Genomic DNA, 27,507 nt, shown 5'->3' with positions numbered 1-27,507 from the left:
AATCCTGTTGATAATTAGGCAAACCAGAAGCAATATGAGTGTACAGGTAAAAATAATTTAAGCCAGGCGCAGGCACATGCCTGTAATCCTAGCCACTTGGGAGGCGGAGGCAGGAGGATCCCAAGTTCAAAGCCAGCCTCAGCAAAAGCGAGGTGCTAAGCAACTCAGTGAGATCCTGTCTCTTACACTCACAGGGACAGGGACATACACACACTCTTTTTGTTTGAGTTAAATTCTCTTTCCCATCTAAAGCTGCACAGTAAATCCTCATGCAACCATTCCAATAACTATTTTTTGCTACTAAATTTTGCCAACAATCTGCTCAGCATTCTAACAGATGTTTCTGTTTTCCAACCTCTGGGAACTTGGCTGGTTCTGTTTTCTTCCCCCATGTTAAAAATAAAAGAAATGATACAAATGTGGCCTAATACCCTAGAGAAGCTTTTCCCCATCCCACACCCCTCCATCTTCTTGTTCATGTGACCTCCAGGATCCCTTCTCAAATCTTTTATTTTCCATTACAGAAGATGTTTCCAATTATGGCCCATTATATGCTGCCAAAGATGACATCACTCGTGTGTGTGTGTGTGTGTGTGTGTGTGTGTGTGTGTTTAAGCAAATGCTACTATCTAGAGGAACCATTTGGAACAATTTAAGTCACCAGGTCTGCTACAAGATCTATGAACTCACAATGTCACACCAAGGCAATTTGTTTCAGTAATCAGAATCTTCAAACAGAACAATACTCTTATGTTGGTGGGTTTTCCTTTAAAATATGTGATCCAGTCTTACCTCTGTGACATCCATAACTTTGATGGCTGCCAGCTGACCCGTTTTAACATGTCGACCCTGGGAAACCAAGAAAAGATTGATCAGCACAGTTTTGCACAGTCATTAAAACAGAATGGTTAAATTTTTCAACAAATCTTCTGTGTTTTGCTTATTAATTAAAATGATGAAACAGTCCTATGCTTTCCAATAGAAAAGAGTTTCTAATATAGACAATCACTTAAAAGCATTTAATTCCTTCCTTCTTCACTTTCTTTCTTTTAAAAAGTGGTGCATCTATATTTAATTTGCATATCATTATAATCAAGCAACTTAAATAACATGCTTCAACACGATAGGTTGACTACTTTTTCCTTTTTAACACTCCACATGGAAAATTTTTAAAAAATAAAATAAAAAAGATCAAAAGCCCAGACACTTGTCTCTCTGTGGTCTCAAGATGAATATAGTAGTGAATTCTTTATTTCAAATCTGAGGAAAATTCTCCATTTATCCTGGAGAACTTATGCAAGAACTCAAGTTAAAACTTGGAAAAAGCAACTACATGAAAATGACATTGTAAGACAACCAGTACTCTCAGTAACTGTGACCTGGCAAGTCCCAGATGGGTGGGCCTTGGGTGCCGCTTCTAACAGTGGAACAACAATGTTAGTTGCAGCATTAGGTTGTGGTGTACAATCGAGGTGCAAAGAAAAAGGCACGGCATGTGGTCAGTGGTCAAGCACAACCCAGGATAAAATGTGGCCAGACACTGATGCCCTCAACCGATCACAGTATCACACAGCTCCTATGACTATGGCAACCGAATCATGAAGCCAAATTATGATTTACTTGTTTCCAAGAAGAAAGAGCAGAACTTAAGAGGATATCGTACTAAATAATCCTCTGATACCTTCCATGTAAGGCTTAAAAAGATCATCTCTATATATCAGCTCTCAAAACCTCAGTGGGTTTATTTCCAAATGACTAAAGCAAACTTCTCACTAACAGAAATCAAGAGATGGGGGTAAATGTCACATGAGTTGCCCTAGCTTTCCTTCTTTTTTTTTCTTTTTTTAACATTTATTTTATTTATTTATTTATATGTGAGGCTGAGGATCAAACCCAGGTCCTCACAGGGCCTAGGCAAGTGCTCTACCGCTGGGCTACACACAACCCCAGCCCCATTCTTTTTTTTTTTTTTTAGAGAGAGAGAGAGAGAGAGAGAGAGAGAGAGAGAGAGAGAATTTTAATATTTATTTTTTAGTTCTCGGCGGACACAACATCCTTGTTGGTATGTGGTGCTGAGGATCGAACCCGGGCCGCACGCATGCCAGGCGAGCGCGCTACCGCTGAGCCACATCTCCAGCCCGAGAAAAAAATTTTTTTTTAATATTTATTTTTTAGTTTTCAGCGGACTCGATATCTTTGCTTTGTATGTGGTGCTGAGGATCGAACCCGGGCCACACGCATACCAGGCGAGCATGCTACCGCTTGAGCACACAGCCCCAGCCCCATTCTTTTTGAGAGGTAGTTACACAACGCTGGGAATGTGTTAGGTAAAATGTGGGGTTGTTCTGACAAGGTAACGCTTAAGATCCCTACAGTCAAAAAAAATCCAAGGGTCTATGAAAATCCTCTCCAGATGTTTGTTTAGTGGTCATCGTTCTTTCTCTCTCTCTTTCTCCAAATAAATTAGCATAGACATCACCATAAGGAGCAACTAGAAAATCATCTGGGCTTTCCTCTATGCCTGAACTCAAGAATGCAAGTGTGGTGTATTCTCATATCTTAGCAGTTTGACAGTGGCATAAAAGCTCAGATTTGTGAATTCACTCAGCATTTGCTTAATATAGAACATGAATTTCCCTTACTAAGGAATTATAAGATAGGACCTAGTAATGAATCAATTATTTTGATGACAAAAGTAAGATCATGCAAAGGTATTAATCTTTGTTAATACACACTAGGTCTCCAAATTAGGTCCCACTTTTAAATTTAAATTCAAATCAAGAAATCTAATAATCCTGCTCCTTCCTAAGAAACAATAAAAGTACTAGTGAAAAAAGAATATGGGATTCAGGCGCCTCTCCTTCCTCCTCAAGCCATCACTATATTTCCTTAGGGAAGCTGCTTAACTTTGATGAACTTCCTAATACTGCTACAAAACTCAGTGTGTTCAGATGCCTGGTGCCCAGGCTATAGATGACGTAGAGAAGAGTATGGAAAGCCTGGCCATTCTGACCTGGCACACAGTGAAATCTCAGCTGAGTGTCCTTGTCCCTCTCATAAAAGGCCAATTCCTTCCCAACCCCACAACCCCAAGATTCCAACTACCTTGCACCTTGTTAATTTAGGACCATTTGTAATTTTTGGAAGGCATGGCCAATTACAGAGGCAGCTATGGTGCACTAACATAGCATGCTATTCTAATTACTAGGGAGAAAAAAGCAAACCTATAAATTTAAAACCACAAGTCATCATTTATCAAGTGAACTAGACCACCTTTGTGTAAAGTAAACAAAATGGCCAGCAAAACAGCCTGACCCCACCCCCCAAAAAAATTAAAGCTCAGAATGAATTACTGAATATTACTATCATAATTATGAGCCTAGAAGTCTACAACCAAAACATTTTTAAAGGATAAAAATGTATCTGTGATTTACTCAACACTACCCAAAAGAGAGTTTACTGACTGCCTCCAACCCAAGGATGAGCTACAAACAAATGTGCCCAATCTGGGTGACCCATGTGCCAAATCTGGTTGACCCACCCATTGCGGAAGACTATACCCATGCCTCTCCTGGCATCCCATTATCTATAATGCATGGCCCTCCTCTGTACTGCCTGCCTGAAGAAAAAATAAACATAACAGACTTCACTGTGCTGGCAATTTAAGGATACACTGAAGTTTCAGGCTGTACATATATTACATCACCCCATTTTAACCTTCACAGTATTGCTCTCTACAGATGAACAATGATCACACTCCATCACCTGACTTGGGATCCAGCACTGTGTCACTGAAACATCTAACTAGCACATGGAGTGACTGATTGCGCACTAAGTAGTAACAGGGTCTTTCTCTCTCTTGTACGTACACATTCTAAAATACAACATAAAATGACTTTTTCAGTAGTAAATATGCATACCTAACACATCCATTATGAACTCAACTTTCTTGTCCTATTACCCAGTAGCAGATGACCCATCCAGAGTTATAAAATGCCAGACAGCAGGAATTAAAGGTTCTTGGCTTGCTTTATTTAAGTGATACCATGTAAACATTAATGCATTTATGAAACACTTAATGAAAAGTCTCCAAATACGGTTCATATGTACTTTTTCAATGAATTCTGAAAATCTCTAGGAGGGCAACAAAGCAAGTCCTTAACCTAGTCCACAGGTGAGATGAGGAACTGTGAATCAATTTCATTATTAAAAAAGTCATATAATATGCCCAGAGGTACAATGGCAGCAATGATTACATGAAAAGCAAGAGATGAACTCCCACTGTTTCTACCAACTTGTCAAATTGCTACTATCAACTGTTTTGTTTTTAAAGACACAGCTTAAGTTATTTCCATTCTATGCTTTCAAAGGGAGACATAATAAGATCTAGACTTAAAAGTTTTGACTCCATCAGTACTATATCTAGACTTAAAAGTTTTGACTCCATCAGTACTATTTCGTGAAAGTCTGACAGGCTCACAGTAACCAGAATCACCCCCCTCATCAAGCAGTCTTCATGGCTTTTGATTCATTTTTAGTTTTTAAATTTTGAGAAAATGAATGTTTCTTTTTTAGGAAGAAAACTTTTTGGCAGAGTTCCAAACTAAAGAAAATGGTATATTTTTCAACTCTTCTTAGTATTTCTAACCAAGTCAAAATTGCCACCTTGCACTTGCAAATACACGTTCCAGGATAAATCATGCCACGTGGTTTTAACATGCAGGCACTGTGGCAGCTTTTCTGCCTCCACTGAAGTCTGTCCCAGGCCCTCAAGGAGCCTACAGGCAGAGAGAACAGCATTTAAGAGAAGCTTTTAAATCTCAAGAGAAAAACATAGCAATGTCCCCATCTTCTTAAATCCTCTACCTTCACCAAGTATTAGATAACTCCATTAAAATATATATGATGATTACATATGTCCATCAAGAAGCAAATGCTGGAGGTTTTGTTCACACTAAGAGGAAACATAAAGGAGGTGTTACTGAACCCAAAAATGAAAGCCCTTCATTTAGGACTCCAATCCTAAAGGATGATTCCGCCAACAGTCCCATACTAACTACTCTATCAAGTAGTTTTAGCACTCATCCTTCAGCCTTCCCTCAAGTATCCTCCCCTAACACCTTAACAAGGAAGTACACTGCAATGTAGCACTGTTTCTGTTCAAAGTGCTTTCTACCTAAAGCTAGTCCTTCCTCATAAATCAGAAAGCTCTGGTGGCTCATTTAGCAGAGAGAAAATGGATAGGATAATACAGAAGGAAATTTTACTATGACACTATGTAAGGTAAGTGAACACATAACTTGTCTTCCTCCCTCAACAGCCCAGAGGGAGGCACATTTAAGCCTAAATGACAGTGGGCCTGGCCTTGTTACCTGAAAGCACTACATACTAAGATAGGGCTGGAAGAACAGAATACAGGCACCAGGAAGGCCCACTTGAGACATTTAATGAGCAAACATTCTCCATGTAAAATCTGTACTCTTCACACAACTCAATAAGTATCATTGTCTTCATCTTATAAAATGGAGAAACCAAAGTTTGGAGAGGGTTAGGTTAACCAACCCAAGATTCACACCCAGACCTATTCCCTATACTAGGCTTTGCACTCTTACATAGAAATGGCACAATGTCCTATTTAACCAACTTATATAGGAACTGCCAAGTACACTATTCGACAAATATTTTATCAACACGACATTATCTTAACCAACAATATAAATATATTTTCAACCCCTGGCCTGAACCTTCTATGATAAAGAAACACCCCACAGGAATTCCTCAAGGAACCCAAAGACATATATGGGTACATTCAGAGTCACACATCCATGGCTTTCTAAAACTGATAAGGGGCTTTTGTTTGCTCCCACCTTTAGCCCATCATAAATTTTTCTTCAATGAGTACTAAAGATCAAACTGCTTTTTTGCTGAATTTAATCAGAAACAAAAAACTTCAGAGATTAACTTCCTGAAATTGGCTTTATGTTTGCTTACCAGCAAAGCCTACTAATGCAAATCTCATCAAGCTGAAAACCAACTGCATTTCACCAATGCAAAGGATATGCCCTACATTTGCAAGATGATAAAACAAGGCACCAGCCTTCAAGGAGCCTGTAATTTGGAGGAGTGTTTAAGTGCAAGCACACATACAAAGGACATTATCTGAAGAAACACACTATGTGTCCAGGCACAGAAGCACCTAGGAAACATGACAGTGCTATTTTGACAGGAAGGGCCAAAGGGACTGTTAAGGAGATATTACTTGAAGATCATCAAAGGAGAGGACATGGATCCCTCAAGATTTACAGTCCTTCCTAATTTCTAGAAGAGGACAGTAATGCAGGAAGCAACAGGCCAGGAGAAAAAGGGAGAACACAATGATTTACCCATAACTAGAAGTGTAACACAACCAAATCACCTCTGAGGACAAGGAGGGACATGTGGAGGTTGTCATACACTACACTTAACCAAGAAGATACTAGTCTCCTTCACAACACTGGAAGAAGAGATTCTACCTAGTGTGTAGGGTGTGCACCTGTTTCAAGAGGGGAACTAGCCTGGTTGCTTCTCATTCGCATCCAACTTGGAAAATATGTTTCTTGATCATTGTTCCTTAACTTTTTAGTGGTGTTTTATTGATTTAGTGGTGTTTATATTTTGGAAGGAAAAAGTTTACAGAAGTGGTGGTTAACTTTCTCTAGTGAACAAGTCAAGTCCAATACCAAAATCACTTATTTTCATCCATGTTGCAAACTTCCATTCTAGACCCAACCTAAGTATTATGTAAGTGGAATACAGAAATCCAGACTTTTAAAAATCAGAGTCTAGTAATTTCACATGTTCTCTAGATTTGGGAATTACTTCCTCAAGACTGTATGAAAATGGCCAAATACAAATTCTCATCTCCCCTTCAGACAGTGGAGTATTAATTAAAACAAAATATGCAGGCCAAGCACAGTAGAGCATGCCTATAATCCTAGCAGCTCAGGAGGCTGAGGCAGGAGGATCGGAGTTCAAAACCTAGCCTCAGAAACTTATCAAGGCTCTAAGCAACTCAGTGAAACCCTGTGTCTAAATAAAATACAAATAAGAGCTGGGGGTGTTGTTCAGTAGTTAAGAATCCCTGGGTTCTACCCCTGGTACAAAAAAACAATACAACAATATATCCAATTTTTAGATCTAATCTGGGGATTTGGGGTATGTGAATGTTAGATTCATACCAAGTAAATTCTAAAGAAGGACAACTATGTGTTCTGGAAAAACACCTAACTCTTGCCCTGAAGTTACAAGACTTCAGGAGTTCAAAAGATAGGCATACAATATGGTTCAATAAAAAGGTGATTTTATACATGAGAATGTAAACCCAGAAAGCTACCATAATTCATACCTCATAGTTAAACCAAAACTGGCCTATTAATTCTTTACCCAGAATACTCATAGCTCAACTTGAAAATTCCAATCCACTCCACCTTCTGAATTTCCTTATTTTTATAGCAAATAGGGAACCTCCATAAGCATGTGGTAAATGGCATGAGTTCAACACCAGGCAATCTGCTGACCACTCTTTCCATTGACCCCAAAGGGCAAAGACCTGCTTAACTGGTTCTGAATTGTATACACCAAAACCACAAGCCTCACTCATGAGTGCTATTTTCCAGGAAGAGTCTATGAAAAATCCAAAATTACTGAAGGGGGAAGACATATTATCCAGACAGCACTCCATGAGCTGTCTAAGATAAGGATCCATGTCATTAACTTAGGAAAGAGTCTGCTTAGAGCACTTGGGGAAAGAGCTTGGTTTTCTAAACACCTCCCTGCAACAGATCAGGAATAAGGCAAGATGAGCCCACTGATCCATGTGCTGTTCTAATCACTGGCCTCCAAAGTGCAGAACATGTCTGAAGTAAGGTCATATTTTACACAGTTCATCCTTGTGACTACTACTTCTTATTAAAATCAACATCTAGTTATCTATTGGACCTCCCTTCCCTGACCAGGGTCATGGATCAGCAGGTAGATAAATAAAGCATAGGAATATGTATTATATAATCAGTCAGGACTTGTGATTTATTTATTTATTTTTATTATTATTTTTTTTATTTTTTAGTTCTCAGCAGACACAACATCTTTGTTGGTATGTGGTGCTGAGGATCGAACCCGGGCCGCACGCATGCCAGGCGAGCGCACTACTGCTTGAGCCACATCCCCAGCCCAGGACTTGTGATTTAATAAGACAGAGCTTTATTCCCTCAAGAGTTTAAAATTAATAGCCTTGATACAAAACTATACCTTCCTTGGGTTGGAGCTACATCTGGAAAACTATGCCTCAATCACAGTGAATGTGTAGACTAATGATAAAAAGGAAAAATCAAAAATGGACAATATGATATGAGTTAACCTAATGCTACCACCCATTCCCCAATAAATGAGTCATCATTTTGCACAGATGAATGAGCAGATAAGTAAATTATGCAACAAATCTTTCTTTTCCTTTTTAAGGAGCCAATCTGGATAAAAATCTTTCTAAACCCTAAAATCTTGAATACATTAAAGATGCTTTTCTTAATGGCTCAAAAAAAATCACTATGAACATCAATTTTAATCCTTGCAATTAAGTGACAGCCTCAGGGAATATTACATCACGCAGTACAAAGGGTCCTGTCATCTGGGCTCTGCCTGCTTGTTCTGTCATTTACAGCTGTGTTCTAGAACTGATAGAGGGAGGGAGCAGGCAGCAAACTAAGACCCAGTTAAATGAGCTATCACTGAATCAAAAATCACCTCTGTATTATAGAAGTGTAGAGAGTTTAGATGAACACACAATGAAAGGGTGCAAGAGAAGAAATACTGTCCCGAGCATTTATGAGTAATTCCTTGAAGCGGGGTAAGAGCAGATTTGGCTTTGCAATGGGTTAGGTGAGAGGAAAGGGCAGCTACTTTTTAAAGATACCTGGTAAAGCTGCATGAAAAAGGTCAGTGTGCTTTTCAAGGGAGGCAACAGCCCTGCAGTCTGAACTATAATATCAAGTATGAGGAACTATGTTTGAAGGAGAAGACTGGCAAATCTAAAAGCAACAATGGTAGAGGGTCCAGAAAAATACAAGGAAAGAAAAAAGGTTTATTAGTACATACATTCTTTCAATAGAGAAAAAGAAGGCACTAGAAAGTATTCTTATTAAATCTAAAACAATGGAAATGTCAAATTCTGCAGCAGCTATCACTAACATTTACTGCCCACATGCAATCGTCTTTCCTTCCCCTCATTTGAAAAGCCCAATTGACCGCAGGTTCAGGAATTTAAGTTTAAAACAGCAAAAGAACACTTAACAGCATAAAAAAAAAAAAAAAAAAAAAAAAAAAAAAAAAAACTTAACACTTAAAAAAAAAAAAATAACTCACCATTCTTTATGCAAACTTAAACTGCTCAGGATGCCAATGTGGATGGGCTTCCCTACTGATCAGCTATGGAACCCCAGATGCAACAAAAAAGTAACAGACACAGCTATACCATGCCAACAATCATGAAGCCAGCCAGAGCACATGACCTCAGAAGACATTCGACAAAGAAAAAAAAAAATGATTCAGTGAATTTGAATAAAAACCTTCATCATAATGGCAACACTGATGCAGAATGAAAGACAAAACTATTCTGTAGAGTTCCCCTCTCTTCACTCAAGAAGTTTCTCTACATTTCTCCCTTGTAACTTCACAGGTACATTTGTTTTGGAATTATATCCATAGCATAATCCCAATATTGAAACATCACTTTAATCATCACTAATGCACTCAAGAGAACTCAACTCTCTGGCTTAGAGAAAAAAAGTTCAAATTTTCAGACACAAATCAAAAGGCAAGAGACTAAGTGATGAAAGGGAATCTGATTCCATTCTGGGCTGTTGATCCACCTCAGTACCTGCCAACAACCTAACCGTCAATTAAATTCTTCTTTCTCAACATATTAAGCTGACTGAAACAGCACTGTCTTTAAACCTAGATGTATTCACATGATTCATATAAAGTAGAACTCTTAGGCAGGTTCACGTCTCCCTAAACTATTTCTAAACACAATTTTAAACTAGTATCTGTAATCTGCTTCTGCTGCTGTTATAGGCACTGGCAAAGGTTGGGAGGATATAATCCTTCCCTGCATGTAGCGGGAGGATAGTGCTTATTTCCTTCTGGTGTTTAGAACTCTTCATTTGATTGTGCTTAATATTCATAAGGTATTTCATTTATTACTCATAACTGCATTAATCCTTTAAAAAAAAAAGGTAAATAAGAAACAAGAATTTTCCTTTGAGGTGCCATTACACAGATCCCTTGCCAGAAATAATGCACCCTTACCCTCAGCTCAGGTTTTAAAGTCAAAGCATCCTCATGCAAATTCATACCATGATTTCCATAGAGAATTCAACTTGCTCAAAATGAAAAAATAAATTGATTTCTTAAAATGTTTCCATAGAAAACACGGAAATAGAGTTCTTGCCTCAATATCTGAAACAGAAAACTCCCTCCTCAAAGTTCTTTTGTTAAAATTCATGACATATTATGAGGAACCATATCATAAAAACACATGAGTTTTTCCTCAGTGTTATATAACTGATTCCTTTGAATTGTACACATCCGTTATAGCTTTCTCAGAGTAAGATCACAATGAAAGACTTTGTAAATAAAGGGCACTACTGTTCTGCGTTCTAGCCCACACTCCACCTTCTCTGTATGATGAGGCCATGAGCATTACATTACATGACTGAAACAAGAGGCAAGATGAAATTCTCACCACGTATATGATTGCCTCTATCATTCAGTTTCCTCCTCTCCTTCTACTTCCCAAATAAGTGATAAGAAAGTATTCACTGTATGGTCTTTCTTTCAACAAATAGTTTAGTAAGTATATATTTATTTACTGTGCCTGGCACATAAAAATGTACAAATACTTTTAATACATTATACAAGAAGTCTTCACAACAACCGTACAAAGAAGAAAGAGGAAGAAGGCTCTGTGAGATTAGAAAAGTAGCCCAAAGTTACCCATTTAGAAAGAGGGCTCCAAAAAAGCCACCCTCTTCAACCCATAGCCATAAGCATTAAAATTCACCCTACAGAAATGCGAGCCAAATTTTAACTCTTTCAGTCATAAGAACACCAAAATTTACTTTTCCAAAATACATAGAAAATATTAAAAGTAAATTCTGATCATCTGAGTAAACCGCTCTGCCACAAAATAGACTTATGACCCTAAACAAGTCTCTCAACTTCTCAGAAGTGTGTGACATCTCACTATACAATGTTCTTGGTTCTAAGGTCTACTTCCCAGGCCAATATTTTGAATAACCAGGCCCTGGAATAGTCACTATGGAGAAATCAGTGTTCTGCTTCTTGGAGGGGAACACAAGCAATAAACAAATACATACACCTTCTGCTCTTTTAACCATAAATTCTGATGGCTTTTGGGGGTGGGGGCACAACTTACAGAAAAAAACGTGGTAGGGCAAAATGGAAAAAGAATGGCAGTGGTGAAGAGGATGCTGTCTATACTGGGTAGTCAGGATACCCTACCATTTGGGCAGAAGTCAGATGGAAGTGATGACCTGTCCTTCTGGTCACCCTGCAGGACCTTGTGAGCTAGAATTATTCTGCACAAAAAGACTCTCACAGGCACTTAGGAGTGGGCCACATTAGCTCCATGACCTTTGCTGCTCTATGGCATTGCAGTAGCTTTGTAAAAGTTTCAACTATGGTGATGTGGCTCCATTCTCTCATCAGCAGTAGACAGAGCCCAAAGGACAACCCAGTGCTGCAGGCAGCTGTGCAAACAGGCATGGTCCGTCTCCAGACATGCCCAGCCAACACTGGCTACCACCTCTGGCAAAGCTCAATGTTGGGTTATACAGAAAAGGCTACAAAAGGCAAAAAGCACAGGTTTAAAAAAAAAAAAAAAAAAAGGGATCTGCCCCATTTCTCCATCCACAGCCTGACTATATATTTGTTCTTCAGTAGTCATCTTTCAAGTAAAATTCACACTCAAAGTTAAGATCTGAATTCCATACTGACAGAGCATTTTCTAATTGCAAAGAAAGCAGGATCTCCCTTCATCCTGTACAGACAATAGAAAAAGAAAGTGGGGAGGGGGGATGGTTAACTTAACAATAAAATTCTTAATTTATAGTGCACATCGTTGTATATTACAATTTATGAAGGCTATGAGGTTACACATTTCAACTACTGAATAATACTAACAAAAACTATTAATAGAGCCATATTAAAAATGGCCTCTATCAGTTTGTTATAGGTTGCAGTTCTCCCATTTCAAATTACTGTGGCATCTTATTAAGATACTTTCTGTGAGTTCTACAGTCAGAAACCACTCTCTAGACACTAACAATAGGGTTATTCTCCCTGGTAATACTGACTAAATTGGACATCACAGTTCCCATAGTATTTTTTATGAGGGTGGAGGTTGCATTCTGTCTTTATTTTTTTAAAAAAATTGAATGTTCCAAAAATCTGGAAGTTGCATATTTTTAAAATCCAGATTTCTAATTTCTCTTAAAAAATGAACTTGTTAAAGCTACATCTCCAGGCTAGGCCAAAAAAAAAAAAAAAAAAAAAAACAACAACGAGTAGAGCCAAGATGGACAGCCATTCACCTTGAGCTGACAGCAGATCTCGGCACTACCCCACAACTCCATCAAAATGCTGGCATATGCACTTGCCAGGCACAGGCTCAGTGTTCTCCACTGGAGAATAACTGTGGTTCTTCAAACCACAACTGACAGTCACTGGAAGAGATTTTTGTTGTTGTTGTTGGGTGATTTTTCTTTGTCTCAAATTAAATATGCTTGGGTCTCACCCAGCTCTACTGGATCAAAATCACTAGAAGTGGGGATTGGGCATCTTAATTTCCCCCATGAATAATTCAAAATATCTGTAACCCTAGCCCCATGGGGAATAACGTCACAGGCTTCAGAATACATAACGCAAACCCAAATTCCTCCAAAAAACATTGCAAGCCCCCCAAAACAACACTACTGTGGATCACATGTTACAGTAAATTCAGCATTATACTGCAGCTAATAAAATGTATGGTTATCTCCTGGACTTGTGAAAACAAACAGGTGTTGCCCTGACTATGGGAGAAGCCCAAGGAGCAGAGGCCAGAACACTCCAACATAAACAATGACTGGTAAGTGCCAAACAAGTACTCAACCTCTTTACCCCTTGGGGTGGCCATACTAATCCACCATGCAAACAGAATGTTTGAAAGCAAATGGCACTAATAATAAGTACACAAGGTCAGCAGTTGTGAATCAAGGCTTCCTTGGGCAAAGGAGGTATGGTCATCCTCTCTTCATCAAGCAGCAAGTTTTTTTTTTTCTTTTTCTTTTTTAAGAAGGAAGAAGGGGGGGAAAAAAAAAAAAAAAAAACCCAGATGGCAAATCACTAATTACTAGCTTCTAAGTTCCCAGCCCCAGCACTAGCCCAGGCCTGCAAGCAGTATGTAATCAGCAAATGGTTTTTCAATGAATAAGCAAGGAGCCAATTGGTGCTTGTGTGAGTAATCTATTCAGCAATTTGTAAATTCAGACAAACAATCTCAAACAGAAGGCACAATCTTTAAACCTCCCCAGTGATCTTAACTTCTCAGAGGCTTCCAGGCAAGTCCACCTAGGCAGTTCTCCAACTTCAACAGATCATTCAAGGATAAACTTAGTGAGGTACACATTCTTTATAGAAAACACAATAAAATGAAGGTGGCCAAAAATGACCCAAGAATTGATTCATTTGCCTCTAGGGTGAATAGGGCTTCTCCTCTCCAGAGCCAGACACTCTTATTATTCCTTATGGGTACAGGCCAATGTTCCCCAGGAACTCAACCTGCTACACTGTATAGTGTGGCCCTGCAAAACCACTGAGTCAACAATACACAGAAAACCTGGGGGGTTAAGATTAATTGTGAAGTCCTAAAATACTATTACAAAACCCATGAATGCCTTCAACCAACAGGAAGGAAGTTAAGTTAGTTCATTAGTAAGTTCTCCTTTAGAATGATAAATAAGCAAAATAGAAATATGATAAAGTAAATAAGAACACCTAGCTGGAAAGACCTGAGGCCTGTCTGGGAGTGAACTACAGGCCTCTGGAGAAATTCTGAGGGGTTGCCCATATTCCACTATCCCTCAGCTCCTCCAAAGCTCTTTCTGGGTCTTGAAATAGTCCCACCTACAGGGAGCCCAAGCCTCTCCCACACTCAAGACATTCCTTCCAAATCTGAACTCCAGGAAAGCACACATAGATGTGTCTGGGTAATGAACTATTTGGTATTCTATGGTTTCATCAATCTGTAAACGTGTGTTAAAACTCCATACAGACTGTACTAAAAAGAAAACTAAGGTCAATTTTACAATAATTTTTCATAAAATAAAAATAAAACACTAAAGGGAAGCAGCAGTGATTCAAAACCTAGGAGATGCCTGGGCCCTTGAGTCTTTTTCTGTTTGCTCAGTGAGGGGCCCCTCAGACAGACACATCCGCTTAGGGATTTTGCTTTGTTGGCATTATCTTCCTTCCCTGCCCCGGCTTGCAGCCCTCTAATTTCCTATTCTTATCACACTGACATTCAAGACACTTGTAATTCAGAGTCTCCAATAGATTTGGGATCTTCAGTTGGGAAAATATCAAAGCCAGGATAGGCATAATCCCTACAAGGTGCTACAGCCAAGGAGGAAGTGCTAGATGGTGGAAGGTGTGCAGCAAAGAACTACAAAGGGTCTCAAAGTTGATGACATTCACAAGCACTACCCTATACCAACAGTATTCCATGACACTTTATGAAAACCCAATGCAAAGAAACTATTCAGTCAGATAAATCAAAGCAGAGTATTCACATAAAGTGGTAAATCATCTGGGCTGGAATCCAGGGATGGTAGTAACATCATTACCTTCTCCTCCTAGACACCTGAGCCTCAATGAAGATGAGGACTGACACTCCATGTGTGAGGAGTCTAGTGCAGTGGTCAGTACAAGGTGAGATAATTACTGTGACTGCAGAAACAATTCTTCACATTATGTAAAACAGACGAAAACACTAGGCAACATGATTGCCAAACAGGACCTCATTAAGATTTGATTTATGCACTACTTGTCCCCTGTCTCTGTGCTGAAAGAGAAGCACACTATTAATACTGATTAGGTGGATAACAGAAAAATCAGTAGCAACCTTTAAAAAATAATAATACTTTCTTGAATGCACACGCAAGATAATCTCATTCAGGTCTTTGAAAAGGACATCACAACAGTTCACAATTAAAAAAGGAACAAAAATTTATGTTCAGACAAACATTTCGATAGCTATATCTCCTTTAAATCAGTAGTTGTGTTCCTAAGTTGATACTTGAAGAATTTTGATAACATTAACTAAAGTTCACCCAGTCTAAAGAAATTTTATTAAATATCTTTTTTCACGTGTGTGAACTCCAACTTCAGAAACAAGGTTTGTTTAAAATGGGGGACACCAGACTGTCAGCCCAGGGGAGACAATTTGCTCTTCCAGGGAATAAAATACAAATAATTTGTTTCTGAATGATTTTTAGGTGGTTTCAAGTCCACAGACCTCCAATCCTCTTCATCCGGGTCATGCCCAAGTAGAGGCCAAGGTCAACAATGTTTATATAGGCAAATCCTTTCAATGCATACTGAGCCCACAGACTTTTAAACCCTAACATAGCAATCTCAGCACAGAGACAGGAAAACTTGATATTCTGAGGGAGACACGAAAGGCCCAGAGAAACCTGGCTAACCCAACATGGACTTCAGCATCCAGGCCATCAGCAGTTATATTTCAACCATCAATTTTAAGTAAACAAGCTTACTCTAAAACGGTGTAGGGATTTTGCTTCTATCTAAAAAATAAACCATGAGCAGGGTAGACTGGGAATCTTCTCACTATAGTCTCCACTTCTTTGAATGATTTGACAATTCTGAAGCACATGCAGCTCAACTCAGCATGTGAATGAGGAGAAAGCAGTGGTGCTTTAACTGCTAGCAGTCCTGTACAACTCAACTACTTATCTACATTCTGCGTGGCCTCCACAGTTAAAAATATAGTGGAAGTCATGAAATCAACCAGGAAATTTGGCTCACAGGGAGACATGTAAGTAAGCAATGACAAAAGGGAAGGTAGTTGGTACACTTAAAAGACCTGGGCCTACGAAAAACGGGAAGAGGAAAGGAGCCATGGTGCTGTAAGTAGTTTTAAGGGTAATTGAGAGAATTGATCAGGGAAAAGCCTAAAAGCTAGCAAGTGGGGTGAGGGGGACAGCATGGGAACTATTTCTGCAACTGAAGTTCAGCTGAATCCTGACCACAATTTGGCTCCACATGGTGACAGTTGTCTACCCAGCTATCTGTTGGGGTAACTATGAGTCCTTCAGCAGGTTGCCATACAAGACAACAGCAGTAATTCCAAGAATCTCAGGTTGGCTTCTCAATTCAATCCAACAGAAATTAGGCAAGAAGAATACTGGAACATGAAGAACCATTTATTTTAGACATGAGGCGAGGTGGAAGACAAGCTGTAGCTGATCACATCATATGCACTACCACAGAGTTTTACGTGATGTTATCAGTCTATAAAAAATTAGAGTGAACAAAAATGTTCTGTGAAATTTAAACCTAGTACTATTTTAAATGATATTATTTGAAGGTTCAAGCTACACAGTATATTAATGTATTTTTTCCAAAACTTAGTAACTGAGGATATGAGTGATGAGTTTATCCTCCTATTAAATGTTTATGAAATATTATTTTGCTGATATAACAAATTAATAAAAAACAATACTATCTCACTGAAATGAATCAGCTAATAGGGTTGTTGTTCATCCCCCATTTCCACGAGACTTCTTCATTTTAGATGCACAACACCCAACATGTAGTTCAAAATCATGACTCGAAACGTATGTGATAAGAATCACAATAACACAAACATATGAGAACCCAGTTCATTTCAAATAAACTATGAAAGTACAAGCCACAAAACTGTAAATAACTGTTCCATTCTCTACCATTCCCATTAACTTATCCTTATTTCTTTTTACAATTCTACCTGCCATGGTCACTCCTCTGTGCCTTCATTTAACAACCACTAAGGTCTATAAGCAACAGGAGGCAGGGACCTGACTCTGATGACTTCTAATTCTTACAGCACAGATGTACAAGTATTATGAAAGGAGCTGAAACACATTCTACCTCTCTGTAGAAAGTAACTTAATGCTTTAAGATTCAGAAACTATATAACAAATATGAGCACAAGATTTTGGTAAAAGCAAAAGGCAAAGATTTTCTTGCTCATCTTAAAATCAAAAAATGAGTACATAAATAAAGTGTTAGACCCTCACAGATTCTTCTCCTTTTATCTTTACAATCAAATCATATTATGGCTTTAAATTAGAAGAATTTGAACACACTTAAACCAACTGTGGCCACAGACATCCTATGTTCACTGAGAACTGGAACATGAGAGCAAATAAAACATTTGTGCCGTCTGCTGCAAAGCAGTAGCAACACTGCAAGAAAGGGCCAAAAGAGGGTATCTTCCCACCCAACACTAACTAGTAGCTCTTAAATCCTTAGGCTGAGAAGCACCAACATCAATGACACTGACTGGAAACACCCTTTTGCCATGGAACAATTCTATGTGATCACCTAACCCAACCCTACCTTCTGCTGGTCCACTAACAGGAAAAACCCATTCTACAGATTGGGGGCAGTGGGAGCAAACAACAGAGGTGCGCAGCACTACCTCAAATTCTGCACAGAAAAGAAATGGATTATGTGGTTTATACTAAAGTTAGAAGAAAATGTGCAAAATTTAAATGTCAGACTATAACCAAAATGCACAAACCTAAGCCAAATATTAACACTAAAGACAGTTATAAACCGCCCAAGGATTCTTTCTCCTTGAAAGGCTAACTTTGTCTTTTCTAAACCAACACTGTATTCTTTGCTAAAAGCAATGACTACTATTAAAAGAAAAAACATCCATGGTGATGATCAGATAACTCCCAAGCTCACTGGAGTCAAATATAAAGGAAACAGAACAAAATCTTTCGGAAAGGGACAAAGCACAACCCCTAACTGGATGAGAAATCCAAAAGGTCACTACAGGCTCCCTACTCTTTATAGTATTAAAATACTACTGGATGCAAGATAACCATAATGCAGCTTAAGTAATGATAGTAATAAGCCACATGTAAAGAAGAAGGATACAAACAATTAATTAAGAACAACCATGCCAACTGATACTAAGCCACCAAAACTAAAAATCGGTATTATTTGTGGACAAGTGAAAAAAAAATAACTGGTCTAAGTAACAGTGCATTTCACCTCACTGCAAGCCAGGTATTACCAAGCCAAACTGTCACAGCAATTATTAAAGCAAATTTCCTGCTTAATTGAAGACTGAGACCACTAACCTGCCATAAACGCCACTTTAATGCAAGTTATAGAGAAACATCCCTCTTTCAGAGGAGAGCAGTCTAGAGCCAAGTATGAGAACTTCTCTTTGCCCCTGAGGGTACTGGGTTAGATTAAAGAGACAGACACTTCACCAAAGGTGAGACAGAGGTTCATAAGAAAAGATTAGGGATGAAAGTTAAAAGTCACAGCCATTCTGGAGATAACATATCACAGCACCAAGACACCAAAACAAGGTGCCACAGGGAGAGCCTTCATGTTTAAAGGCTCCCTCTGAAACTCAATTACAACTGAAGAGCTTGGGGAAATCCCATTTAAGGGAAAAGTGATAAACTTTACAATTTTGAACTAATGGAAAAAATTCTAATAAAAACCAGATTAAATGATGACTTCCAGGGAGATAACATATTTGCAAAGCATGCCGGGCTCTTCATTTACTCTTCCTAAGGTGAGTCCAAAATAAATCATTGCAGCTTTTTCACTAAACTGGACCATTTGCCCATTGTCCCCTTTTTATTGTCAATAAATCTCTCAACAGTAGAAAGTTGTCTCAACCTATGCAACCTAACAGAGTTTGAAAGAAATTATTTGTTAGTAGAGGAAACATAAAGGAAAATGAGTGGATGGCGGCGAACAGAGTGCGACACCCCTGTGTACCGCGTCACTGCGCAGGTGATTAGCGAGTTTAGAACGGCCAGAAGCAATCTTATTAGGAAGGTCCAGCAAAATTGAGGTGCACTGAAACCTAGAGGAAGAATTTCAACACCCGAGGATCAGTTACTGCGGCTCAACTGTGAGTGAACCGTGCGCCTGGAGATTCAGGCTGACTGGCCAGCGGACCGCCCCGTAGCCAGGGCATGCGCCGACGGGCCAGCAACGCAGAGAAACGGTGCTATGGTTCTGTGGGGTCCTGCCAACTGTGCCCTACAGTGCTCCGGGCTGAATGCTGGGTTTGAGACGGGGGAGAGAAACAGTCCAGATCTGCCCTCCACACTGGGTACTCCACCGAGGAAGCCAGCGACCACCATATTGGAGAGCTGACGTCATCATCGCCAGCTTCCACAGATCCGACCCCATCGCAGCAAGTTCAGCCATAGAAGAGGAGAACCTAGAGATATCAGAAAAATGGACAAACAAAGACCTTAAGGCATACCTGACTAAGATGGAATGGAATCTTAAAGAAGTCATGAGACAGCAAGTCCAAACAATGAAAGAATACTTTGAAAATGAATTACATAAACAGATTCAAGAAGCAAAAAAATCAACTCTATCAGGAGATAGAGATTTTTAAAAAAATCAAATAGTAGTCCTAGAAATGCAGGAAACCATAAACCAAATCAAAAACTCAAATGAGAATATTACAAGTAGACTACATCAAGTAGAAGTCAGAACATCAGATAATAAAGACAAAGTATATCAACTCAAAAAGACTATATTCAACGCAGAAAGGCTGGTAACAAACTATGAGCAAAACATCCAAAAATATGGGATGTCATAAAAAAAACAAAATTAAGAGTCACTGAGATAGAGGAAGGTATAGAGGTCCAAACCAAAGGAATAAGTAATCTCTTGAATGAAATAATTTTAGAAAACTTTCCAGGCATGACAGATCCAGGACCCCAAACATACAAACCCATAATAGACCAACTCCAAGACAAATTATTATGAAGATATCCAACATACAGAACAAGGAGAGAATATTAAAAGCTACAAGAGAAAGGAGGCAGATTACATTCAGGGGTAAACCAATTAGGTTAACGGCTGATTTTTCATCACAGACGTTGAAAGCAAAAAGATCCTGGAACAACGTATTTCAAATGCTGAAAGATAATGGATTCAAACCAAGAATATTGTATCCAGCAAAATTAAGCTTCAGGTTTGACAATGAAATTAAAATATTTAACGATAAACAAAAGTTCAAAGAATTTGGAGCCAGAAAACCAGTACTGCAAAGCATTTTGAGCAAAACACTACAAGAAGAGGAAATGAAAAACAGCACACAAACCCAACAGTGGGAGGTAACTCAGTAAAGGGGGGGGGGAATAATCAAAGAGGAAAAACAAGCCAAATTTAAATAAATAAACAAACAGACAAAAAAACATGATTGGAAGTACAAACCATATATATCAATAGTAATCCTAAACGTTAATGGCTTAAACTCACCAATAAAGCGACATAGGCAAGAAAATGGGATTAAAAAAACAAATCCAACAATATGCTGCCTTCAGGAGACTCATATGATAGGAAAAGACATACACAGGCTGAAGGTGAAATGTTGGGAAAAATCATACCACTCACACAGTCCTCGGAAGTCCTCGGAAGCAAGCAGGAGTGGCCATACTCATATCAAATAAAATCAACTTCAAACCTAAGTTAATCAAAAGGGATAAAAAAGGACACTATATACTGTTAAAAGGAACCACTCACCAACAAGACATAACAATTATCGATATGTATGCAACAATCATGGTGCTGCAACGTTCATAAAACAAACTCTCCTCAAGTTCAAGAATCAAATAGACCACAACACAATAATTATAGGTGACTTCAACACACCTCTCTCACCATTGGACAGATCCTCCAAACAAAAATTTAATAAAGAAACTATAGAACTCAATAACACAATCAATAACCTAGACTTAACTGTATAGAATATATCAGGTGGTTGATATATTCTATATATATATATATCAGTAGCACATGGATCCTTCTCAAAGATAGACCATATATTATGCCATGGGGCAACTCTTAGTAAATATAAAGGTGTGGAGATAATACCATGCATCTTATCTGATCATAATGGAATGAAACTGGAAATCAATGATAAAAGAAGGAAGAAAAAATCCTGCATCACCTGGAAAATGAACAATATGTTACTGAATGATCAATGGGTTACAGAAGACATAAAGGAGGAAATCAAAAAATTCTTAAAGATAAATGAAAACACAGACACAACATATCGGAATCTATGGGATACAATGAAAGCAGTTTTAAGAGGGAAATTCATCGCCTGGAGTTCATTCCTCAAAAAGAAAAAACCAAAAATAAATGAGCTCACACTTCATCTCAAAACCCTAGAAAAGGAAGAGCAAAACAACAGCAAATGTAGCAGAAGGCAAGAAATAATTAAAATCAGAGCAGAAATCAATGAAATTGAAACAAAAGAAACTATTGAAAAAATTGATGAAACTAAAAGTTGGTTCTTCGAAAAAATAAATAAGATTGACAGACCCTTAGCCATGCTAAAGAAGAGAAGAAGAGAGAGAACTCAAATTATTAACATACGGGATGAAAAAAGGCAATATCACAACAGACAATACAGAAATACGGAAGATAATTAGAAATTATTTTGAAACCCTATATTCCAATAAAATAGAAGATAGTGAAGACATCGATAAATTTCTTAAGTCATATGATTTGCCCAGATTGAGTCACGAGGATACACACAATTTAAACAGACCAATAACAATGGAGGAAATAGAAGAAGCCATCAAAGGACAATCAACCAAGAAAAGCCCAGGACAGGATGGGTATACGGCGGAGATTTACAAAACCTTTAAAGAAGAATTAATACCAATACTTTTCAAGTTATTTCAGGAAATAGAAAAAGAGGGAGCTCTTCCAAATTCATTCTATGAGGCCAACATCACCCTGATCCCGAAACCAGACAAAGACACTTCAAAGAAAGAAAACTACAGATCAATATCTCTAATGAACCTAGATGCAAAAATACTCAATAAAATTCTGGCGAATCGGATGCAAAAACATATCAAAAAAATTGTGCACCATGATCAAGTAGGATTCATCCCTGGGATGCAAAGCTGGTTCAGTATACGGAAATCAATAAATGTTATTCACCACATCAATAGACTTAAAGATAAGAACCATATGATCATTTCGATAGACACAGAAAAAGCATTCGACAAAGTACAGCATCCCTTTACGTTCAAAACACTAGAAAAACTAGGGATAACAGGAACTTACCTCAACATTGTAAAAGCTATCTATGCTAAGCTTCAGCTAGCATCATTCTAAATGGAGAAAAATTGAAGGCATTCCCTCTAAAATCTGGAACAAGACAGGGATGCCCTCTTTCACCACTTATATTCAATATAGTTCTCGAAATACTGGCCAGAGCAATTAGACAGACAAAAGAAATTAAAGGCATAAAGATAGGAAAATAAGAACTTAAATTATCACTATTTGCGGATGACATGATCTTATACCTAGCATATCCAAACGGGTCTACAAAGAAACTACTAGAGCTAATAAATGAATTCAGCAAAGTGGCAGGATATAAAATCAACATGCATAAAACAAAGGCATTCCTGTATATCAGCGACAAATCTTCTGAAATGGAAATGAGAAAAACCACCCCATTCACAATATCCTCAAAAAAAATAAAATACTTGGGAATTAACCTAACAAAAGAGGTGAAAGATTTATACAATGAAAACAACAGAACCCTAAAGAGAGAAATAGAAGATCTTAAAAGACGGAAAAATATACCCTGTTCATGGACAGGCAGAACTAACATCATCAAAATGGCGACATTACCAAAAGTTCTCTACAGGTTTAATGCAATGCCAATCAAAATCCCAACGGCATTTCTTGTAGAAATAGATAAAGCAATCATGAAATTCATATGGAAAAATAAAAGACCCAGAATAGCAAAAGCAATTCTAAGCAGTTAGAGTGATTCAGGCAGTATAGCGATAGCAGACTTCAAACTATACTATAGAGCAATAGTAACAAAAACAGCATGGTACTGTTACCAAAACAGGTGGGTGGACCAATGGTACAGAATAGAGGACACAGAGACCAATGCACAAAATTACAATTATCTTATATTTGACAAAGGGGCTAAAAGCATGCAATGGAGAAAGGATAGCATCTTCAACAAATGGTGCTGGGAAAACCAGAAATCCATATACAACAAAATGAATCTGAATCCCTTTCTCTAGTCAGGCACAAAAGTTAACTCAAAATGGATCAAGGAGCTTGATATCAAAACAGAGACTCTGTGTCTGATAGAAGAAAAAGTTGGCTCCAATTTACATATTTTGGGGTCGGGCTCCAAATTCCTTAATAGGACACCCATAGCACAAGAGTTAAAAACAAGAATCAACAAATGGGACTTACTCAAACTAAAAAGTTTTTTTCTCAGCAAGAGAAACAATAAGAGAGGTAAATAGGGAGCCTACATCCTGGGAACAAATCTTTACTCCTCACACTTCAGATAGAGCTCTAATATCCAGAGTATACAAAGAACTCAAAAAATTAGACAATAAGTTAACAAATAACCCAATCAACAAATGGGCCAAGTACCTGAACAGACAATTCTCAGAGGACAACATACAATCAATCAACAAGTACATGAAAAAATGCTCACCATCTCTAGCAGTCAGAGAAATGCAAATCAAAACCACCCTAAGATACCATCTCACTCCAGTAAGATTGGCAGCCATTAGGAAGTCAAACAACAACAAGTGCTGGCGAGGATGTGGAGAAAAGGGTACACTTGTACATTGCTGGTGGGACTGCAAATTGGTGCGGCCAATTTGGAAAGCAGTATGGAGATTCCCGGGAAACCTGGGAATGGAACCACCATTTGACCCAGCTATTCCCCTTCTTGGACTATTCCCTAAAGACCTTAAAAGAGCGTCCTATAAGGATACTGCTACATCAATATTCATAGCAGCACAATTCACAATAGCTAGACTGTGGAACCAACCTAGATGCCCTTCAATAGATGAATGGATAAAAAAAAAATGTGGCATTTATACACATTGGAGTATTACTCAGCACTGAAAAATAACAAAATCATGGAATTTGCAGGGAAATGGATGGCATTAGAGAAGATTATGCTTAGTGAAGCTAGCCAATCCCTAAAAAACAAATGCCAAATATCTTCTTTGATATAAGGAGAGCAACTAAGAACAGAGCAGGGAGGAAGAGCATGAGAAAAAGATTAACATTAAACAGGGCCGAGAGGTGGGAGGGAAAGGGAGAGAGAAGGGAAATTGCATGAAAATGGAAGGAGACCCTCATTGTTATACAAAATTACATATAAGAGGAAGTGAGGGGAAAGGGAAAAAAAACAAGGGAGAGAAATGAATTACAGTAGATGGGGTAGAGAGAGAAGATGGGAGGGGAGGGGAGGGGAGGGGGGATAGTAGGGGATAGGAAAGGCAGCAGAATACAACAGACACTAGTATGGCAACATGTAAAAACATGGATGTGTAACCAATGTGATAGGAGTTCATAAACCACTTGAATCAAATGTATGAAATATGATATGTAAAGAGCTTTGTAATGTTATTATAAAAAAAGAAGAAAATGAGCATAAAGACATCAAAGCTAGAAACAAGTTAGGGAAAACACCCAATTTTTCTTTTTTTAAGAAAACTATGAGGAGAGGGCTGGGGATGTGGCTCAAGCGGTAGTGCGCTCTCCTGGCATGCGTGCGGCCCGGGTTCCATCCTCAGCACCACATACCAACAAAGATGTTGTGTCCGCCAAAAAACTGAAAAATAAATATTAAAAAAAAAAAAGAAAACAAAACCATGAAAGGAAGGGGGAATGGGGGGGAGATGGTGTAAACAGGGAAGGGGAGATGGGAGGAGACTGGGGGGAGAGAGGGGGGAGATGGGAGGGGGGACTAGGGGGGAAACGGGAGGGGGTGGGGAGGGGTGGACAACTCTTAGACAACAAGACAATAAATTTGCATATGGCTGACAAATGGAGGTCTAAGTCTTATTTCCTTCAAAACCACCCAATTGATTCAAGTTACAGATGTAATTCAAACTTTCATGAAGTAACTTTAAAGAGACTCAGGTCATGCCACAAAGACTGTGAACCAGGGCTGCTTCAGAGTCCTTCCACAGTCCACTTAAAGCATTCAAGACTGAACCTGTCACAGGCAAACATCAAATCCATCTGGCTAAGTGACATGACTTCTAGAGCAATGGCAACTTTCCCACTAAATCTCATGATCACCCAGCTTTCACCTGTCCAGCTCTCTCTCTGAAAGAGAGGAAATCATTCCAGTAAGTTTATTTTTCCATAATTTCAAAGATTCTTATATCACAGAAAGAGTGGATGGCCGCACCAGAACAATTTACCAGGTGAGGAAGGAAATTTTCTCAGAAGCTGTTAAGGAAAAGGGTCCATTAAACGTGGTAAACAAAAAAGTGCATCTGTGAGACAGCCAGGGCCAACAAGAGCCACCAAGCACTTCCCAACTACCTTGGTCTCCGAGTGTAGCCTGTAACTTCTTGTTATTAAAGACTCAACAAGAAAGCTGAAAAGAGGCAAAATATCAGTATGGCATCAGGCCCCAGAGGTACAGGACTATAATCTCAGCTATTCGGGAGGAAGGAAGATAGGAAGGTGCAAGGCCAGCCTAGACAACTTAGCAAAACCCTGTCTCAAGGGACAGAGTTGGAGATACATCCCAGTGACAGAGCACCCCTGGGATTGAATTCCCAGTAGCAAAAAAAAAAAAAAAAAAAAATCAGTAGTACAAAGAAATATCTTTTGAGAAATAGAAATTCATGTGGATCTACATATATATATATATATATATATATATGTAGTTGTTTATGGACACAATACTTTTATATTGTTTTATTTATTTTTATGTGGTGCTGAGCTTTGAACCCAGTGCCTCACTCATGCTAGTCAAGCTCTCTACCACTGAGCCACAACCCCAGCCCTGGATCTTAACTCATTGAGCAATTATTTCAGAAATGAAGATAACTTTCGTTTATTTTTAACTGAAATTTCAAAGTACACAGAGGAGTGAAAGGAATGATCCTAAATAGAGTAAGTATCTGAGTAGCTAATGCCTAGATTCAATATTTGTTATCATTCTGACATTATTTAAATGTTTCTCCTACAAAGAATGAACATTTCAAAATATAGACATATTAATACCTTCTTTCTAAATATAGATGGCAGTATACCCAAGCCTATATCACAGCTAAAAGAAAATAACAACCCCATATTATCCAATACTCAGACTACATTCACATACTTACTTTAAAAAAAAAAATTAACTTTTTCTACAACAAACCTTCCCAGTAGATTTTGTATTTATCTGATTATTCATTTGTGCTACCTGTGTTGTATTTTGTTTCTCTTAGCCACAAGTTACCTTAGTTATTCTGATTAACGTATTTTTGGACCGTTTCATGGATTATGGTTTATGCCTTCACAGTACTGCAATGGGTTTCATGTCAGGTGGTCCAGCTTAAGTGGGAAACTTCAGTGGTCCAACTTTAGTGGTCCTAAACTTAAGTGGAAAAATAAGTATTTTAATCTAAATTATTTTACTTTAAAGTATTTAGGATTCCTGCAGATACATTTATAAATAAAAAAGAATTCAAGAAAAAAAAAGGGCAATATGAATTGGGGGGAGGGGCGGGGAGGTTAGAGGAACCACAGAATAAGGAAGAGGTCAGGGTCTTAATTATATTAGCCTAGACTATGAGTGACAAATGTAATCAGAAAGTGAGAAGTCTACAGTAATTCATGTATGCTTTAGAAAAATCTAGGAGTTTTAAAGCAGATACAATTATTCAGATAAATAACATTGCAAAACTTTCCCTATAACTAATTCTTTGGACTCCATTAAAATGCATTTAAAAATGCAAAATACATAGTATGCCATCTTGTAAGCCATTATATACTTTGTAAATAGACTTTTCCATATATATTCACACAGTAGATCACTGTTAACAACTACTAGGACACAGGCAGGACTAAAATGTTCTCCTTCTCAGTTTACAAATGGGAATTTGAGCTCAGAGGCAAAGATTCAGAAACAGTATCAAAACTAGGGTTAAATCCAAGTCATCTGACAGTATGAGGGCCATTCTAATAAGATGAAGTACAAATTTAAAAATAAGGTTCAATTTGTGTACAATTTTTCAGAAACATCTGTATTCATGATACTGTAGTACAAAGCTATATATGCACAACACTCGTATTTTATATGCATAGGTTTACACTACACACACACACAAATTTTTA

The 27,507-nt window shown here is 38.3% G+C and overlaps 1 protein-coding gene across 18 annotated transcripts in view; it reads right to left on the bottom strand.

Annotated features, from left to right (window-relative positions):
* Positions 1–27,507, bottom strand: part of Map4k4 (mitogen-activated protein kinase kinase kinase kinase 4) — a 183,139-nt gene that overhangs the window by 101,001 nt on the left and 54,631 nt on the right. For all 18 annotated transcript variants that reach the window (XM_077791998.1, XM_026408598.2, XM_026408601.2 and 15 more), the window contains one exon: positions 793–849. In XM_077791998.1, the coding sequence (XP_077648124.1) occupies positions 793–849 (57 nt within the window). The remainder of the gene's footprint in view (positions 1–792; positions 850–27,507) is intronic.

The sequence above is a fragment of the Urocitellus parryii genome, chromosome 12 (genome assembly GCF_045843805.1).
Source record: "Urocitellus parryii isolate mUroPar1 chromosome 12, mUroPar1.hap1, whole genome shotgun sequence".
In the NCBI taxonomy this organism is placed as follows: Eukaryota; Metazoa; Chordata; class Mammalia; order Rodentia; family Sciuridae; genus Urocitellus; species Urocitellus parryii.
Note: the sequence above shows the minus strand (reverse complement) of the source record. Positions and strands in the feature narration are given on the sequence as shown.